The sequence below is a fragment of the Zalophus californianus genome, chromosome 13, assembly GCF_009762305.2.
Source record: "Zalophus californianus isolate mZalCal1 chromosome 13, mZalCal1.pri.v2, whole genome shotgun sequence".
NCBI lineage: Eukaryota > Metazoa > Chordata > Mammalia > Carnivora > Otariidae > Zalophus > Zalophus californianus.
In genome coordinates this window covers 55,431,861-55,449,712 of record NC_045607.1, presented here as the reverse complement: position 1 = coordinate 55,449,712, position 17,852 = coordinate 55,431,861, and the positions used below count along the sequence as shown (strand labels likewise).

At 36.6% G+C, this 17,852-nt stretch overlaps 1 protein-coding gene across 12 annotated transcripts in view; it reads right to left on the bottom strand.

The window, feature by feature from the left end:
- MPDZ (multiple PDZ domain crumbs cell polarity complex component) overlaps positions 1-17,852 on the bottom strand; it is a 169,189-nt gene that overhangs the window by 101,706 nt on the left and 49,631 nt on the right. For all 12 annotated transcript variants that reach the window (XM_035723504.1, XM_035723507.1, XM_035723511.1 and 9 more), the window contains exons 4-10: positions 12,826-13,035; positions 12,290-12,429; positions 11,426-11,639; positions 10,573-10,701; positions 8,364-8,573; positions 5,934-6,048; positions 5,069-5,157 (exon numbers count right to left, since the gene is read on the bottom strand). In XM_035723504.1, the coding sequence (XP_035579397.1) occupies positions 5,069-5,157; positions 5,934-6,048; positions 8,364-8,573; positions 10,573-10,701; positions 11,426-11,639; positions 12,290-12,429; positions 12,826-13,035 (1,107 nt within the window). The remainder of the gene's footprint in view (positions 1-5,068; positions 5,158-5,933; positions 6,049-8,363; positions 8,574-10,572; positions 10,702-11,425; positions 11,640-12,289; positions 12,430-12,825; positions 13,036-17,852) is intronic.

The window sequence follows — 17,852 nt, the reverse complement described above, 5'->3', positions numbered from 1 at the left end:
TATCTCATTGGGGTTTTGATTTGGAAAAATCCAATTTAATTTTAAAAACTCAAATGCGTATGATTTTGTCAACTTAATACCAATAAAGTTCAAATACATTTTTAAAAACTGCATTCTTCATTTTCAAAATTTGATGGCCTGAATTTAAAAACAGATTCCTTACCCAAATGTCAGAGATGGTACCAGCACAGAAGAAACTGGTATAAGGGAATAACCATGAACTTTTAAAACTGGATTCCAATTCAAATTTCTCAGTATCTTCATCTGTAATATGGGAATAATGGTACCTATTTTCCCAAAATTACAGTGCCCAGCACTTTATACTGGGAAGAAACTCAGAAGCTGGTATTATCAACAGACTGAAGAAGTGATTAATAAACATGAAAGTTTCAAGCCTTCTTGAGAGAAGTTTCTGTTCAAATATCATTACATTTGTTATACGTATGAGGTAAGGTCACCAAAGCCCAAATCGGGGCCCCAGGCAGCTCTGGTCTGCTATGATCACAGAGAGTGTTAAGACGTGGCTTCAGACCCAGTGGTACCATAGACAAGAGTGCTCTGGAACTAGATACAATGGCAAGAGGCTGCCTGTGTGCTCTCAAGGAAAGCTCCACTAACCTCATAATGCTCAGTGCAGACACCACAATTAGCAGGAACAATAACGGAGGAGAGAATGACTAACTGAAACAAGTGGAAACCCCCAGCTCCCGAGTACGATCAATCTATCCAGCCAAGCCCTCCCTCCACCACAGCTTACAAGAGAACTTGAGCCTATTAACAAAGTCAGAATATCAAAGGCAACATTTGACACTTTCCCTTACTTACAAGCCTATTTAATAATTTTTTAAAGATTTTATGTATTTATTTGAGAGAGAGAGGGAGAGAGAGCATGCACGTGGGTGAGCAGGGGGAAGGGCGAGGGGAGAGGGAAATAATCTCAAGCAGATTCTGCAATGAGCGAGGAGAGGGGGCGAGGGGCTGGATCTCACGACCCTGAGATCATGACCTGAGCTGAAATCAAGAGTCAGGCGTTTAACCAACTGAGCCACCCAGGCTCCCAATATTTCTTTTTAATCAATCATAATTCCATTCTGCTTTTAGCAAGGATTTCTATACATCAATCTAAGAAGAATGAATATATGATTTAATCTGATGACCAGTTTGGTCAACTTTTTAAAATACAATAGAATCCCTTGATCAAAAAATTCTTACATGGGATACCAATATACAAAGGGAATAAAATGGAATCATTCGCTCTATTCTCTCCCCTGTAATGTCTACAGTGAAACCCTAGGGGTCAACAGAGCACAATTTGTAAAACGGGAATCTTATAACAAAGTTTCATGTTATAAAACAATACCTCTTCAAAATAGCAAGAAATAGTTTCTCAATCTTCTCACTGCCTGGACAACTACAAAATAAAAACAGAGTATAGCTCCAAACAGTTGCTGCCAAAACAAAACCAGAAAAAAAAAAGACTGCAGTTGTGAAAATGCAACCAGTATAAAGAACTTTACCACAAGTATCTCATATAAGTCCACAAGATGGTGACATTTCACAAACCCTTAATGCATGGCCAAAAGCATTGCATGATGTTTCCTTAGAGTCTGAGAGGCCCCTAACTTTGAAGTAAGAGAATATTGCTAAAAGTTAAAACTCAGAACACTGATGACAGTGAAGACAAGTGACTTTATTGAAAACAAGAAAACCCTTCAGAAGAAGGGGGCTTCTCCTTTCGAGTCAATAATTCCCTTTATTACTGATCTTACCTAAACAAAACCCTATGTGAGGTTCCACCTAATGAAAATAATGACAAGTTTGTTCTTTTTTTTTTTAACATATAATGTATCATTTGTTTCAGAGGTACAGGTCTGTGATTCAACAGTCTCACTCAAAAAAAAAAAGAAGAAGAAGAAGAAGAAGATAGCAGGAAGGGAAAAATGAAGGGGGGTAATCGGAGGGGGAGAAGAACCATGAGAGATGATGGACTCTGAGAAACAAACTAAGGGTTCTAGAGGGGAGGGGGTGGGGGAATGGGTTAGCCTGGTGATGGGTATTAAAGATGGCACGTTCTGCATGGAGCACTGGGTGTTATACGCAAACAATGAATCATGGAACACTACATCAAAAACTAATGATGTAATGTATGGTGATTAACATAACATAATAAAAGGAAAAGAAAGAAAATAATGACAAGTTTGGAGGGAAGCTATTGTGCTTTTATTTATTTTTTAAGATTTTATTTATTTATTTGACAGAGAGAGACACAGCAAGACAGGGAACACAAGCAGGGGGAATGGGAGAGGGAGAAGCAGGCTTCCCACCGAGCAGGGAGCCCGACACGGGGCTTGATCCCAGGACCCCGGGATCATGACCTGAGCCGAAGGCAAACACTTAACGACTGAGCCACCCAGGCACGCCCGCTATTGTGCTTTTAAATGTGCAATTATTTCAGGCCTTCAATAAGGATCTGCTTCGTAATTAAACTGTACTTACGCGCCAAGTGTTATACCAAGTATTTTAATTAATTACTCATTTGGTCTGCCAAAAAATTATACAAGGGAAGTTTCCTTTTCCCAATTTTGTAAGTGAAAGAAGCTTACTAAGCAGTTATCAGAGGATCCAACAATTCTATTCCTAAGTATATACCCAAGATAAATGAAAACATACATCCACACAAAAACTTGTACATGAATGTTCATGGCAACATTATCCATAACAGCCAAAAAAATGGAAACAACCCAAATGTCCATCAGCTGATGAATGGGTAAATAAAATGTGCTATATCCATGCAATGAAATATCATTCAGCTATAAAAAGAAATGAAGAATTGATACATGCTATAACATGGATGAACCCTGAAAACATGCTAGGCGAAATAAACCAGTCACAAAGGACCACATATTGTATAATTCCATTTGCATGAAATATACAGAGTAGGCAAATCTATACAGACAGAGAAAAGATTGTGGTTCTCTAGTGCTGGGAGGATGTTAGAATTAGGGATAGACTGCTACTGGGTATGGGGTTTCCTTTTAAGGTAATGAAAAGTTTCTATAATTGACTGTGATAATGGATGCACAATTGTGAATATACTAAAAGCTACTGAATTATACCCTTTAAATGGGTGAATTGTAGGCTATGTGAATTATATCTCAATAAAGCTGATTTTTTAAAAAAGTTTTTTAATGGATTAAAATATGTATCTTAGGGGAAAAAAAGTACACTAGCTATGTTTTTAATTTTTAATTCAGTATTGGATATGGATTTAGAGTCTGTATCTATGTACTCTCTCTCCACTCTTTTTCTCCAAAATTAAAAAACAAATAGTTAATTTTCCTTGTATGACAAATGAAGATACAGTGGTTAAAACTCATTCCCAGGTTACAGCCAACTTAAGTGGCAAGCACAACTTGATCTTCACAGGTTTCAAGAGGTGAACAGGTGTACTTAGTTTTACAGAACTAAGCCCAAGAAGACTCAGAAAGTAGAAGCAAAGGCAGAAATAAGGGCATCTCTTTTTTTTTTTTTAAATTGTGGTAGGAAACACATAACAAAAAGATTAGCATTTTAACCATTTTTACCTATAAAGTTCAGTAGTGCTAAGTTTATTCAGTGTCATACAATAGAACTCTAGAACGTTTTTACCTTGCAAAACTAAAACTCTGTAACAATTAAACAACAGCTCCCTGTGTTCCCCTCCACTCAGACTCTTGCAACAACCATTCTTTTTATTTCTATGAGTCTGTCTACTCTAAGTACCTCATGCGAATGGAAACATACAGTACTTGTCTTTTTGTGACTCATTTATTTCACTTAGAATAATGTCCTTAAGGTTCAACCATGTTGCAGGATGTGACAGAATTTCCTTCTTTATAAGACTAAATAATATTCCATTTCATATATATATACTTATACTTGAGTTGCAATCTAAAGGTAAAGACCATATATCATAAACTTTAGTGTATATAGGTATAATCTTTATATATATTTATAATATATATAACCTTTAGTGTGTGTGTGTGTATATATATATATATATATATCACATCACAATTTGTTTATCCATTCATCCATGGATGGACATTTGGGTTACTTCCTCATCTCAGCTATTATGAATAAAGCCACTATGAACATGGAATCTTATGTTAACATTCTACACTCTTATCATAGTAAGATCCCAAGGAAACAACAGAGACTTAATTAAACATAAACAAATACGTATTAAGATAAATCGGTATTCTCCAAACTGTCTTTCAAAGAATGTTAATATATGTTTGAGGAAAGAAAGAGCCCATGATTACCAAAGTTTAGGAAAACCCAAAGTAAAACAGCTGACTTTTCTCTACTGCATAACTTCTCAGAGTCTTAGATTTTTCAGTGTGCATTATGAACCCCTAAGAGACCTTATAAGTTTTTCCTAAACTTCTCTGACCAGGAAGCCCCTGGTGTAGGGTCTCTCAGACATGTGTTTTAAGGAGTAGTTACGGTGGCCCAGTTTGCACAGAACACTGAAGTGAAGTTGTATTCTTCTGTACACTGCCTTCAATACCAATATGCTCAAAACATACTGAGGTTACTACAATAACAATGATGGGCTTGATCTGATAAAGAGGGAGTTAAGATCTATTTCTTTTATTCCTGTATATTCTTATAGCTAAAAAGAGCCCTGGACATGGAGCCAACAACAACAGTGTCATTCTGCTGATATTAAAAAAAAATGCACACATCTCAAAATTCAGATTCAAGTACACTAAAGATTATGATATCTGGTCTTTACCTTTAGATTGTCTGCAACTAAAGTGTAAGTATATTAATGTAACAAATTCGTTACAACCAGAAATCAGATATATCAGAAATTATTCTATTATTTAGAACTGAGATCAGTGAAGCTTCTATCCAATGTTCTACAAAATAACAAAACGGGTAATTGTTAATGACAGCCTCAAATCACCAAAAAGCTTAAATTAGTATGGAGCTAACTGTAGTTCTCAAAACTGAGTAAACTAGGAAAATGCATTTCTCAACCATGAAAATTAACAAATCCCTTATTAAATGTGTTACTTACTGCTATAATTTGGTCTCCAATTTGGATTCTTCCATCATGTTCAACAGCACTGCTCTTTGTAATGCTCTTTACAAAGATTCCTGAAGGTTCTAAGATTAGAAACAGGGTTTTTGCAAAGCACACTCAAAAACTATCCATCCTTCATTCTCCAAATATAAAGTCCTAATTTTGAATAAATATAAATCAACAAGCCATAGGAACAAAACCAACGGAAACTTAGTCTAGAAAATAAGACAATGATTTTGTCTGTCAAGCACAGTATCAGAGTTTCTGACACTGAATTATTCCTAAGGAAGTTTTTGATCAGTTCATTCAAGAATCTGAAAATAATATTGATTCAATATTTCTTTTTTTTTTAAGATTTTTTATTTATTTATTTGACAGAGAAAGAGAGACAGCAATAGAGGGAACACAAGCAGGGGGAGTGGGAGAGGGAGAAGCAGGCTTCCCGTGGAGCAGGGAGCCCGATGCGGGGCTAGATCCCAGGACCCTGGGATCATGACCTGAGCCAAAGGCAGACGCTTAACGACTGAGCCACCCAGGGGCCCCATATTGATTCAATATTTCACAAGACAAAGATATTAGAGGCAATTCCCAAGTAAAAAAAAAAAAAAAAAGTGTTTAAAACTACCTAATTTTTGGGCGCCTGGGTGGCTCAGTTGGTTAAGCAACTGCCTTCGGCTCAGGTCATGATCCTGGAGTCCCGGAATTGAGTCCCATATCGGGCTCCCTGCTCAGCAGGGAGTTTGCTTCTCCCTCTGACCCTCTTCCCTCTCGTGCTTTCTATCTCTCATTCTCTCTCTCTCAAATAAATAAATAAAATCTTTAAAAAAAATAAAAAAATAAAAAAATAAAATAAAACTACCTAATTTTTTATCTCCAATGTAACCAGCAATGGTAATTCCTAATCCTTGGACATTTTTAGTGAGTTCTACATCAAATGTCTCACTTTCTTCACTTTTCTGAGTAGAAGCATCAACCTAAAATAAAATCAATAAATAAATATGCAGAACAATAAACATGTAAACAAACAAGATAAACTCAAAAGGCAACAAGCTATATTTAGAAATAATATAATATCATTAGGTGGCAAAGAAACTACAGAAGAGACTACTCCTTCAATCTTGACAACATGAACTGAGCATTACATTGTTACTCAAAAGTAATGCCTGCAGTAAGGCTGAATACCCAGTTATCAGAGAAATGCGTTATGATTTGTGTATACAAAATTTTAAAAATCAAATAGTCTCCTATTAACAAATCTATTTGCAGGGATGGCTTATCTTCATTTCTACAATTGAAAGAACTCATGTTTTTAATTCAGGTCAACACGTTCAAATCTGAATTTTTCTCATCATTGCTTTGCTCAACTCTCTTATCAGGAGTAAGAATAACAAGTCCAGCTAACATTTATTGAGTAGTTTCTATGTAACAGACACTTGAGATGTCTTAATTTACTCCTTAGAACAAGCCTATGAGGGAGGTACAATTCCTATCAGTTTTTCTGAGGAACATAAACCTTTCCAAGGACAAACAGTAAGCAGTCTATTAGAGGCAGGATTCACATACAGGTAAGTTGGTTGCAAAACCCCTGCTCTTAAAATGCTCTGCAGTGTGTAAGATCCCTAGTAGTATATAGGAGCCATAGTGTCTATTTAGGACACTGTCCACTAACTTGCTGCTACTACTACCTTAAGTGGATAGTTGATTCGAACACCATGGATAGGATTTAATCTATCTACCAGACATTTTATTAATACACTGATGATGATTTTGAAAACCTGTGAAATGCAACAAGGAGCTATTTAAAATTGTTACTGTATTTGTTTTGTAAATTCAGACTTTAACTTAAAAAGTTCTTTATAAGGCAAGCATGCCTTTCTGCATTGATCTTCATCCCTGAAAAGACAGCTGAAAGCAGGCTCCTCTAACATGTAAAACTATTATTAATTATACATTGGGCTGAAGGGCAAGGCTCTCCGAATTCAGCATTAGTGGACTAGTGCAGTAAGTCATCAGCAAGCTTCTGGCATTATGTACTTGTATGGTACCAGCAGATTCCCCAGAGAACCCTACAAAGATCACAACAGAATGAAGGTTCGAATGGACATACAGGTTGGGGCTAGCTGGTAATATTTTCTTACTTTCTTTAAGCAAACTCTGACTATATCTCACTGATAGTCCATCTAAATGAGATATAATTTTATAGTAAAGTTTGATTTATTTTTTTCATTGCACATAATTATCTGTGCAAACTTAGCAAAAGTTTAAAGTTTAGATAATTACAAGAAAATGACAGGATGAAATCTGCTTCAATTGAAACAAATGTGTTTTCTATTTTTAATAAGACTTATGCGAGTGCTATTTTAGAGGGTGGCAATTTGACTATCGAATGGTTTTAAAAGGGGCACAAGCTTCAGAAATGATGATATGCACAGAATAGATATTTTTCTAAGCTTTCAATTACATCAAGTGGTTTTCGGTATTGCATTCATTTATATATTGCTGAATAAAATGTTTTGTTTACCACAAAAGAATGTGATTTAAATACTTTCATACACAAGCTTTCTTTACTTCTTTTTCTATGCAAAAATAGCAACTAACTCAATCCTAAAAACAACACAATCATGGAAATTTCAAGTGTTCTAATAAAGTTTTAAAGGGTTTGTGGAGGAGGTGAGGCTATTAAAAAAGAATCCGTAGCAAGTAATTAGAAAAAACTTTAACAGAAAAATATCATAGATGTTTTTAGATCTATGAAAAAGGAATGCAGGACTTGCATTTGCTATAAAGCTTATCTAGAAATTGGATGTGATTCTGTTTTTAAATATTTAAGAGATTTTTGGATAAAATTATTTCATTGATACTCCCACCCCTCTTCTTCCCCTCAAAAAAGACACTGAAAGGAAAGGTATTGAAAGAGAATGATGGAACTCACAGCCTGCCTAACAGAGAGCCTTCTAGATAGGAGAAAAATAAAATTAAACATTTTAGTTATTAGTAGCAAATAATTCTTTAAAATTTTATCATCTTTCAAAAGATTATCCTCATAAGTGTGCTGCTTAGAGAAAGATGTAAAAGAGTAACCTAGAATTTTTTAAAGAAACCTATTTTTCATCTGTTACACGATTCCTAATTAATAAGATATTACTAGTGCTGAAACACGTCTACACTTGAATTTTCATTCGTTAGCACGAACATATGAATGAATATCATTAAGTCTAGTTTCTAAACAGCACTATCATCTAAATGCTATTGTCTATGAGGTTCCTAGTAACTGTTTCTACCTACTTACCCGCATTTCTGGTGTACAAGATGGGGATGAGGAAAGGGTGGTGCCCAAAGAAGAGGGTGCTGCTGGTTCTTCTATGGCACCTCTTGCGATCATCAACTTAACTCTGTTTCCACATTGCCTGAGCACTTGTGCTACTTGCTCACTGCTCATTCCTGCTAGATCCGTGTCACCGATCTTTAGAATGTGATCTCCACTACACAATCGCCCATGCTGAATAAAGAGACCAGTTAATCAGGCTACTAACATGTTAAGTTCATCAGAGAAATCCTAAATGAGGGAAAGAGAACAATTTAAAAACAGTAATGTGAATTACCAGTCACGGAACATTAAACATGTGGTTGTTATTTTAACTGTCTTTTGATGCATCTTAACATTATTCAATGTGATATAAGTAACTGAAATTCACAAATACTCCTTAAATCAACAGCTGATAAGAGCTTTTCGATTTAATTTCTACCCACTATATACAGGAAAATAATAAGCCTTTTGTAAGTTTTTTGAGAAACAGACAAAAAAAAATGCCACTAAGTAAAGATGAAGCATATGCAAATACATACTACTCAAAAAATATAGAAAGACCACAAAAAAGCAGTGAATTAATACATTTCTGTCTTATACTTTCAATTAAAAATATCCCTAAAAGAATAATTTTCAGATGAAATAGATGAAAATTTAGATGGATGAGTCTTATTATCCTCCATACAAGCACTGTTCACTAGAAATTTCTGAAGGGACAGAAATGTTCTGCATCATCCAATATGGCAGCTACTAGTGACATGCAGTTACAGAGCACCTGAAATGTGTTCAATCCAACTAAGGAACTGAATTTGTCATTTTATTTAATTTTTAAAAATTTTCTTTATTTATTTTAGAGAGAGAGAGCTTGAGCGGGGGTAGGGTGGGGGTGGGACAGAGGGACGGAGAGAGAGAATCTTAAGTAGACTCTGTGCTAAGCGTGGAGCCCGACTCAGAGCTTGATCTCATGACCCAAGAGATCTGACCTGAGCTGAAACCAAGAGTCGGACACTTAACTGACTGCACCACCCAGGCACCCCAGGCATTCATTTTATTTAAATTTGATTAATTTAAATTTGAATTTTAGAAGTAGCAAGTAGCTACAAGTAGCTATAGTGTTAGACAGTGCAAGCTTGTACTGAAGATAAGGCTTAATTTATTGCAAACCAGTCAACTAGGGGAATTTCATAAAATACTGTTAAAGTCTGGTTATTATTTAAAAGGAAGAAAATATGCATATTATTGTGCTACTGTCAATACCTCTACTGATAAAGCTGCCATTAAACAGGCCTTTCACTTATGAATATGAGAAATACTTGATGAACTTTCTAGTTTAAGTTCAAACACACATGCAAAAACAGACAACTTTATAAACAAAATGTTATAACCAAAGCAAAAGTTACTTAACGCTAGAACTTTTCAAATTAAAATATAAATCATAACCAGTAACTTTACAACAATTTTCCTCACATATATTCCAACAGTGTCACAGAGCATAAATGGCAACGCTTTAACGAACTACTCCCGAGTAATAAAAATAGGCTGTGCTTCATTTACAAAGATGACACCATCACTAAAGGGACAAGTCGAATCTTGTTTTTTCTCTCATTAATAAAGTATTCTTCTTTCCATAACACCTTGTGACTATAAAACGGCTGACTAGGTTTATAAATACGATTTATGATCATAAAATAAAGGATAGCTATCTGTACAATGATCAAAACCATAACCTGGGCTTTAGTCTGGCTCTACAAGAGTCTCAAGATCATTGCCTAAAACTGTAACTTAAGGGGTGTCTGGATGGCTCCAGTGGTTAAGCATCTGACTCTTGATTTTGGCTTAGGTCATGATCTCAGGGTCCTAGGATCAAGCCCCACATCGAGCTCTGTGCCCAGCAGGGAGTCTGCTTGAGATTCTCCCTCTCCCTCTCCCCCGTTGCACTCTCTCTCTAAAATAAACAAATCTTTAAAAAAATAAATAAATAGAGCTGTAACTTAAGATCAATGTCCCTCTTCAAAGATCTTTCTCCCAGGGCTAATAAAACACTTTAGGAAAAGCCCAGCAAAGCAGAAGTTCTAACTCAGCTTCTTTGACATTATGTAAGGCCAAAGTTTCTTCTTTCTAACAGAAAATATAAAAGATGAAGGCATATAATTTGATAAAACAGCATAAAACACCTGTTGGAGTAGCTTACCTGGTCAGCTACTCCTCCAGGCAGAATGGTTTTTACGATCACTCCAGTTGCTTTTCCTCCGACGATGCCAAATCCCAGTCCAGATCCATCGTTCACCAGTTCAATAGTCTCCACATGCTGCCAGTGAACCTGAAAACAAAACTCCTATATGAATTTGAAAAAATTTGGTGGAAAAACTAAAATTTTATTAGAGTTGAGATTTTTGTGAATATTATTTTGTGACTGGTATCAAGTATTGGAGTTCAGATATAATAATAAGCCTTAAGAATGTCCCTTTGATTTAGTATAATTCCCTTTCAACAGATTGTTACTGCTATTGATATAATCATTCTTGAAATTATCAAATACATCTTTATAGTGACCGCATTTAACCAGTTGAAGACAAGCACTGATTTGCAAGATCCTTTGTAGAACTTCTAAAAAAAGAAAAAGATCAAGGAGAAATCATCACCTGTTAAGATTATCTTCTATAAAAATCTTGCCTCACAGGATTTCTAATTAGAGGACTCCTTGAAGTCACTGACAGCTAACTCAAACAGTATAATTCTGTAATTTATAAAGCAAAATCAAGACTATTATCTGTCTAAAGATAGAGTCAGGTTTGTTGAAAAACAATTTTTTTTTTTTTTGAGGAACGTGGTCAACTAGAAGAATACACAAAGAAAGGTAAAAGTTGATGTAGAAGGCAGTAACTTAATAGTAATTAATTAATATTCCAAGCTAGGGATAGGTAAAAGAATAAAATGGGAAAAACTCAAGAAATACAAGGACCTACAGGAAATGGAAATCTGTAGACAACCAAAAAGGACTACAAAAATAGTATCTGTCTCTTTTACAAATCTTATGTACTTACCGGGTTAGAGTGAGCTGAAATTGTGCTGGCTGCAGATGGAGAACGGGAAACTATGGGGCTGATGAGCTGAGGCAATGAGCCTCTGGCAATAACTAGCTGGACATTATCTTTGGCTTTCTGCAGGATGCTGATAGCCTGCTGATGTGTAATTGTCTGATCAAGTGCCTGTCCATTGATAGCAAGGATCTGATCGGTTTCCTTCAATCTTCCATCTCTATCAGGAATGAAAAAAGGGGTAAAAGACATCTGACAGCTCTCAAGGAAACGACAGCTTCTTTGCATATATTTTCAGGTTATTTTTAAGCCAGTTTTCTAACGTCCACGCTTTTTAAGCTTTTCCTTGCAATTTTATTTTTGAAAATGTTAAGTTTGGGCTCCAGTTATCTACCCCTTATCAATCCCTCCCATTTAAAAGCCACCTTCTTTACAGCTACTCACTCAACCTATATGTTTTGTCTTAGATGTTCGTATTTACTACAAGTAAAAGCAAAGGTGTATACATTTAGTTGTTGTGAGTATATTAACAAAATATAGCTCAAGTTATCATGGGTCATTTGTATACTTCTCTATACTGCAACTTTTAAATCCGGTCAAAATGAGACCATTTAATAATAACGAGAATAATGTCCTACTCAAATTCTCCTTTCCTTCCTAAAAAGTGCTTATGACCACATTTAAAAGACATTCTCCCTTCTAAGGACTTGCTTTTTATCACAGTAATGTTAAAGATTTCTAAAAACTGATTAATAACAGATTATATTAAGTTTCTGTTCTTATCCATTTTCCTTCTCTAAATTCTCCCAAGGTCATCAACACCTTCTGAATACAGTATCAGAAACGGAGAAGACGTCGTAAGAGTCGTACCTGTGGGCCACACTGCCCTCTTGGATCTCCTGCACGAATATTCCCAGTTCTCCCCGGTTTTCACTCCTGAGTCCCACAACACTAAACCCAAGACCTCCACATGGAGGTTTGAGGAGCTCAAAAACTTCTATGTGGCGACCCTGTTCAGGAAACAAAGCAAGAAATCACTCTTAATTAAAAGTTAATCACTCCATTCACAGTTACCTTATTAGTGGCATTACTGAGTTTAAAAAAAAAATTTAAAAGAATTTTCTCAGAAAACCTTTATCACGCATCACCTAGAGTGATGTATTTTATTATTGATCCTGAAGAATAAAAAAAAATGAAATGAAACAGAAAAATTTCTGAACCATCCAAACTCACACAAAATCCACTTCTTTTCCATTTCAATTTTTTCGGATGTTATAAATGTCCTCATAAATATATTTAACCATATATATATTTTATAATGTAATATAAACATATACATATTCTTCCAATTATTCAGGACTTGTTTACACTGTTCTATCATAACTAACAAGAAGAAATGTTCTTACCTGGGCCATATTCTTGATTAGTTGATCAAATTCATCACAAGTAGGTTTCCCATTGATGTGTGGAGTACCAGATCCTGTAAATACTTCCAGATTCCCATTATTTGAGGATGATAAGAACAATTCATTTTGCAGAACAGGAATTACAGCTGGACTGAGATGTGGAATGTGAGCATATTCGACATTTGAAATTGCCAATGTTGTAGTGTTTACCTAAGAGCAATATGAAGATTATTAACAATTTTGACATTCCATAAACAATTTCATAGAAAACATCCTGAGTGGTAATAATGAAGTACATATGAAATTTCAAAATTCCCATACCCTTTGATTTAGCACATTAATTTCAAAGAGAAAAATGAGAATAACAAAGATATATGTATAAAGGATGCACAATACAGGATTGTTTATTAGATGGGAAAAATTTCAAAATCTACCTCCAGTGTTCAACTTTAAGGTACTCATTAAAACACCCACAAACATACACAATTCACATACACACAAAAGTGAAAAAGACTAGTTATCAACCAATGTGTACAGTACAACACAATGCACATTCAAAAAAGATGTTTATATTTGTATTAAACGTCTGGGAGAATATACACCAACCAACCAACATAACATTAGTTGTCCCTGAGAGACAGAGGGTCATTTAATCTTTTATATTCTTGAATTTTTTTTTTTACTTTTTTATTGTTATGTTAATCACCATATATTACATCATTAGTTTTTGGTGCAGTGTTCCATGATTCATTGTTTGTTCATAACACCCAGTGCTCCATGCAGAACGTGCCCTCCTCAATACCCATCACCAGGCTAACCCATCCCCCTACCCCCCTCCCCTCTAGAACCCTGTTTGTTTTTCAGAGTCCATCATCTCTCATGGTTCGTCTCCCCCTCTGACATACTCCCCTTTTCTTCCTCTCCTGTTATCTTCTTTTTCTTTTTTCTTAAAATATGTTGCGTTATTTGTTTCAGAAGTACAGATCTGTGATTCAACAGTCTTGCACAATTCACAGCGCTCACCGTAGCACATACCCTCCCCAATGTCTATCACCCAGCCACCCCATCCCTCCCACCCCCAACCACTCCAGTAACACTCAGTTTGTTTCCTGAGATTAAGAATTCCTCACATTAGTGAGGTCATGTGATACATGTCTTTCTCTGATTGACTTATTTCACTCAGCATAACACCCTCCAGTTCCATCCACGTCGTTGCAAATGGCAAGATCTCATTCCTTTTGATGGCTGCATAATATTCCATTGTGTATATATACCACCTCTTCTTTATCCATTCATCTGTCGATGGGCATCTTGGCTCTTTCCACAGTTTGGCTATGGTGGACATTGCTGCTATAAACATTGGGGTACACGTACCCCTTCGGGTCCCTACATTTGTATCTTTGGGGTAAATACCCAGTAGTGCAATTGCTGGATCGAACGGTAGCTCTAATTTCAACTGTTTGAGGCACCTCCATACTGTTTTCCAGAGTGGTTGCACCAGCTTGCATTCCCACCAACAGTGTAGAAGGGTTCTCCTTTCTCCACATCCCCGCCAACATCTATCGTTCCCTGACTTGTTAATTTTAGCCATTCTGACTGGTGTGAGGGGGTATCTCATTGAGGTTTTGATTTGGATTTCCCTGATGCCGAGCGATGTTGAGCACTTTTTCATGTGCCTGTTGGCCATTTGGATGTCTTCTTTGGAGAAATGTCTGTTCATGTCTTCTGCCCATTTCTTGATTGGATTATTTGTTCTTTGGGTGTTGAGTTTGATAAGTTCTTTATAGATTTTGGATACGAGCCCTTTATCTGATATGTCATTTGCAAATATTTTCTCCCATTCTGTCGGTTGTCTTTTGGTTTTGTGGACTGTTTCTTTTGCTGTGCAAAAGCTTTTTATCTTGATGAAATCCCAAGAGTTCATTTTTGCCCGGGCTTCCCGTGCCTTTGGCGATGTTTCTAGGAAGAAGTTGCTGCGGCTAAGGTCGAAAAGGTTGCTACCTGTGTTCTCCTTTAGGATTTGGATGGACTCCTGTCTCACGTTTAGGTCTTTCAACCATTTGGAGTCTATTTTTGTGTGTGGTGTAAGGAAATGGTCCAGTTTCATTCTTCTGCATGTGGCTGTCCAATTTTCCCAACACCATTTGTTGAAGAGACTGTCTTTTTGCCATTGGACATTCTTTCCTGCTTTGTCAAAAATAAGTTGACCATAGAGTTGAGGGTCCATTTCTGGGCTCTCGATTCTGTTCCATTGATCTATGTGTCTGTTTTTGTGCCAGTACCTAACTGTCTTGATGATGACAGCTTTGTAATAGAGCTGGAAGTCCGGAATTGTGATGCCGCCAGCTTTGCTTTTCTTTTTTCAGTATTCCTCTGGCTATTCTGGGTCTCTTCTGGTTCCATACAAATTTTAGGATTATTTGTTCCATTTCTTTGAAAAAAGTGGATGGTATTTTGATGGGGATTGCACTGAATGTGTAGATTGCTCTAGGTAGCATTGACATCTTCACAATGTTGATTCTCCCAATCCATGAGCATGGAACGTTTTTCCATTTCTTTGTGTCTTCTTCAATTTCTTTCATGAGTATTTTATAGTTTTCTGAGTACAGATCCTTTTCCTCTTTGGTTAGATTTATTCCTAGGTATCTAATGGTTTTGGGTGCAATTGTAAATGGGATAGACTCCTTGATTTGTCTCTCTTCTGTCTTGTTGTTGGTGTATAGGAATGCCACTGATTTCTGTGCATTGATTTTATATCCTGCTACTTTACTGAATTCCTGTATGAGTTCTAGCAGTTTTGGGGTGGAGTCTTTTGGGTTTTCCACATACAGTATCATATCATCTGCAAAGAGTGAGAGTTTGACTTCCTCTTTGCCGATTTGGATGCCTTTGATTTCTTTTTGTTGTCTGATTGCTGTGGCTAGGACTTCTAATACTTATATTCTTGAATTTTTAGAACAATATATGTAGTAAAGAATTTGGTCTTTCCTGGGGCCCCTGGGTGGCTCAGTCGTAAACATCTGCCTTCGGCTCAGGTCATGATCCCAGGGTCCTGGGATCAAGCCCTCCATCAGGCTCCCTGCTCCGCGGGAAGCCTGCTTCTCCCTCACCCACTCCCCTGCTTGTGTTTCCTCACTCGCTGTGTGTCCCTCTGTCAAATAAATAAATAAAATCTTAAAAGAAAAGAATTTGGTTTTTCCTGAAGAGAGGTCTGACGTTTACCCCCAGCTCTTAGGAAGTAACCTCTAAACCCCTGGAGTTTCCAGATATTCATGGTGGGCTCCAAGGCCACAAGATATCAGCCCCAAACTGACACTAAGTTAAATCACATAGGCAGTCAGTCATGCCTATGAAATGATACCCTAATAAAGTTTCTGAACACCAAACTCAGGTGAGCTTCCTGGATTGGCAACACACCATACATACCGTTACACATCAATTCTGAAAAAGAAACACTTTGTGAGGAAAATGGAAGCTTCATGTTTGAAATCCTCAGGCTTGCACTATGTGTCTCTTCCTTTGGCTGGTTTTTTACCTGCATCCTTTCTTTATAATCAACCATAAGCATGAGGAGAAAAGCTTCTAGTAAGTTCTGTAGGTCCTTATACTGAATTAATGAACCTGAGGGGGGTTGGGGAACATCCAGAACTTGCAGTTCATCTCAGAAGTGAGGGTGGTCTTTTGTGGATTCTTCCCTCTAACTTCATAGTTAGACCTTAACTCTTCGCTGTTGGTGTCAAAAGTCTCCAGCGGACCTGGAAGCCTGGAGGATTGTACCCTCAAGCCTTGCCATTTGACTAACTCCGGGTACAAGGACATAAGTAACAACAACGACAAAAAAGATCATTCCATTCTGGAAAAAAACATTCTATGATTACTTGTATGTGCCTGTTATACAGAGCATCAAGTTAAAGCTAAATAATTTCCCATTTCTGTAGGGTGTCTGTACTGTAATTCTTTGCAACAATTTTTATCAGAAAGAGTACATCAATGATGATTTTGGATCACTCTCTGAACTCATCTCCTGCACTATGTCCTTCACCCAGCAGGATCCAGCTCTACTGACCCCTTCACAGTTCCTCAAACCAAACTGCTCACTCTATCAGCCACGTACATCCTTCCCCAACATCTACATGTTTATTGTTTTAATTCATTCAGGTGTGCTCAACTTTATCCCAGAGAAGCCCACCCTGACAACCCTACCCAAGACAGCACCCCACCATTATGCTCCATGAGCTTACCCTGTTCTGTTTTTCTTCTTGGCACTTGCCATGGACCCTGTCGTCATGGAGCTTCCATCCAAATCTGTGTGGACAGACTAGAATGTAGAATTCCCCAGTGGAGGAATTAGACTATTTTATTCTCTCTTATATCCTTCATTCTCTATAAGAGTGCCTTGCACAGAGTTGGCATTCAATATACATTTGCAGAATAAATGTTTATTTTTTGAGGGATCTACTCTGATTTCATTTCCCCAACAACCCCCCCCACTATCATTATTTCCATTTTTCAGATGACAAAATTACACGAAGTCACACATCTAATAAGTAGATTATGACCAGGATTTTTTCATCACGGAGTTCTTATGTTTGTACTATACGCATAACAAACAGTCACTTGAGGTATCATTTCTGGGAATAAGACATTAGGTAAAATTTACACTGACAGAGCAATCAAAATATTTTACAACACATCACCAACCCATGCCTAAGAGTTTGTTACCTATCCTTAAAATTAAACAGAAGACTCAGTTAAGTTAATAAAGTTACCAATAATCCAACTTATATTGGCTTATACTATATTGGCTATCTACAATCACCGATGAAGAGAGATCACTGTGTTGAGAAGAGGGTTTTGGGAATCCTTTCAAATGGTTATTTTAAAATCTACAGCAGGCATGATCAATTATTATTTTTTCAAAAGCAAGCTCCTTATGCCAAACTTGATTTTTTTTTTTTTTTTTTTTATCCTGAGCCATGGCAACTTCAATAAAGTCTGCCAGCAGAAGATACACTGCTCAGGTTGAA